The following is a 2,596-nucleotide window of genomic DNA, read 5'->3' on the forward strand; positions in this document are numbered from 1 at the left end:
ATCAACATAACACCAAGTGATAAATATTAAAATAAAATTATTTTAACTTCAAATAATCTAAAAAAAATATAGATCACCTAAAAAATTAAGAATGTTTCACACGTATTTTTAACATGTTTCCTCAATATAAAGGTAAAAGTCATGAAGAATATGATTTACAAAAGAATAATAGAAATTTTACATTATAAAATTCTTTTATATGGAGATTTGTTCTTGTGAGATTGAATTAGTATAAATTCATTTAGTATGGTATAAAAATTACAAAGATTTTCTCGCAATTAATTTTTTTCCTAAAAAATTTCAATAGTTTTTCTCTTTCTTTCTTAATTTTTTTAAAAAAAATTTCTCTATCAGAGAACCTTAATTTAATTCGTGCCTAAATACTTCACGATATTGTTGACATAAAAAGGAGTGAAAAAAAATTCCAAACTTCAAATCCAGAATCTGTAATTGCTATGTAACCATGCAAAAATATTTATTTTCCAATAAATTTTGTAATTTTAGCTTAAAAAGCTATAAAATTAGTGAGTTCAGGCAAGATATAATAAGCCAAAATGGAAAAGCCAGATTCATTGTGAAATACGTGTTGTAATCTCCCCTAGAATGAAAGCGAAAGTTATGAACGGTTCCAAGGTTTGTTTTTTAAGTTAAAAATAAGGTAAGAAAGAAAGCCGAATCATAGTTGGAACAAGAGAAAGCAACAAGCATTTGAGATCCCAAATATCTCACTTTCAACTAAACAGCTTCTTCACTCACTTGGCTATAAATGCGTGCACTGGCCAATGCTGCAATGCACCAAGCATCATGAAGGGGAAAATGGCAAACAAGAGAAAAAGATGGGAAAAGAAGAGTGAAGAAGGGAACACAGAATGGGAAAAACTGAGGGAAGAAGCAGCTTCAATGGCTGCTGCTATTCTTGGTGCTAGAAGAGCTAACAAACGTTACATTGGGGTGAGACAAAGACCCTCAGGGAGATGGGTGGCTGAAATCAAAGACACCATTCAGAACATTAGACTTTGGTTAGGCACTTACGACAATGCTGAAGATGCTGCAAAAGCTTATGATGAAGCAGCACGTTTGCTTCGTGGTGCCAACACTCGCACAAACTTCTTTCCTTCCCAATCTTCTCCTTATGTTTCTGCTCTTCCTCCGAAGGTTGCCAAACTCCTCCTTCTTAGACTCAAAGCTAGAAGCTTTGAATCATGTAGGGTTACCACTCGTTTTCCGAGTAACCACTATGATCAAGAAACCAAACTAGAACCTAAGCCTCAACCAGAACCAGAACCTAAATTATATCTCCAAACAGAAGAACCCCATTACGAGAATTTTGTAGGCATGGAAGTAAATGGGATTGTTGAAGAAAGTTATCATGGTGCTAGTTATAGTTCTTCTGCCATAACTACATGTGACTATAGCTGTGGAACTAATGAAGAGGATTCTAACGAGAAGGGTAGCGGGGAAGATTTCAGCTTGGGTTATAATTTTGCTGAGAATGTTTATGATGAAGAGAAGAAGATTGTGAGTGGTAAAGGTTGTGATTTTCAGTTTTTGGAGTCTGGTGGATCAGTGAGTTACTCTTTTTCTCCGTTTGAGATAGCAGAAGAGATGGTGGGAGCGATAGAGGAAAACAAATATTACGATGTTGATGATTCAGCGTTAGGCAGAGAAACTTTGATGATGAAGTATGAACGTAAATTCTCTGCTTGTTTTTACACCTTAACAGGGGTGTCTGAGTGTTTGAGGCTACAAGTTGGACAAGAAAATGGAAAGGAATTGGAAAATTTTTTAGGATGGTAAGTCTGACGTTAGACCTAGTGAGGAACAAAATTTTCATCCACTCATTTCGGAGCTCACTTTTTCTTTTTCATTCTAGCTACGCAGAAAATAAAATTCAAGTAGCATTCATATTCTTTTAATCTTGTACTCTTCAATGGGTTTAACCCATATTATTGACAACCAATTTTTAACAACGATTTGCCAACGCCATATGTCATCATTCTATTGGCTCACTTCAATTTATTTTCTAATTAAAAAACTGATGTGAAAAATGTGACTTTGTGTTATTCCGAAAACACCCTCAATCATTTTAATCAAACTTTCTTCTTCAAAGCACGTATCTCTCTCCATTTTCGGTTTTGCTTTTTCTCTGAAGTTCTTTCTCTATCCATTTTAGGTTTTCGTGTTCCTTTGCAGCTGTTCTCGGTGTGTCTATTTTTCTAAGGCGTTGAATTGGTGAGCAATATGTGTGGACGTTGATGGATTTTGTTGGGTTAGTATCGTGAGTTCTACATTTTGTTTGGGTGNAAGTCACAAAGTCCCTCTTCCTCATACAAGCATTTGGATGAAATACCCTAACAAACCCCTAAGCAGTTGTTGGTCCTCAAAAACAACCATTAATCTCAAATTCATAACTTAAATTTTAACCAAGTCAGTACACACAANACACTGGGGAGCTCCCTCTACCAGAGCCAGGGAGCAGCGTTGGACTTTTGGTACAGAGGCACTAGTAATCGATTACAACCTGTCTGTAATCGATTACACGGGCACATAAATCACAAAGTCCCTCTTCCTCACACAAGCACTTGTATGAAATACC

General features: G+C 35.7%; 1 protein-coding gene across 1 annotated transcript in view; it reads left to right on the forward strand.

The window, feature by feature from the left end:
- Window positions 1-816: 816 nt before the first annotated feature.
- Window positions 817-2,596, forward strand: part of LOC106766107 — a 6,241-nt gene continuing 4,461 nt past the window's right edge. The window contains exon 1 of the mRNA XM_014650867.1: window positions 817-1,793. Within this exon, the coding sequence (XP_014506353.1) occupies window positions 817-1,793 (977 nt within the window). The remainder of the gene's footprint in view (window positions 1,794-2,596) is intronic.

Source organism: Vigna radiata, chromosome 7 (assembly GCF_000741045.1).
Source record: "Vigna radiata var. radiata cultivar VC1973A chromosome 7, Vradiata_ver6, whole genome shotgun sequence".
NCBI lineage: Eukaryota > Viridiplantae > Streptophyta > Magnoliopsida > Fabales > Fabaceae > Vigna > Vigna radiata.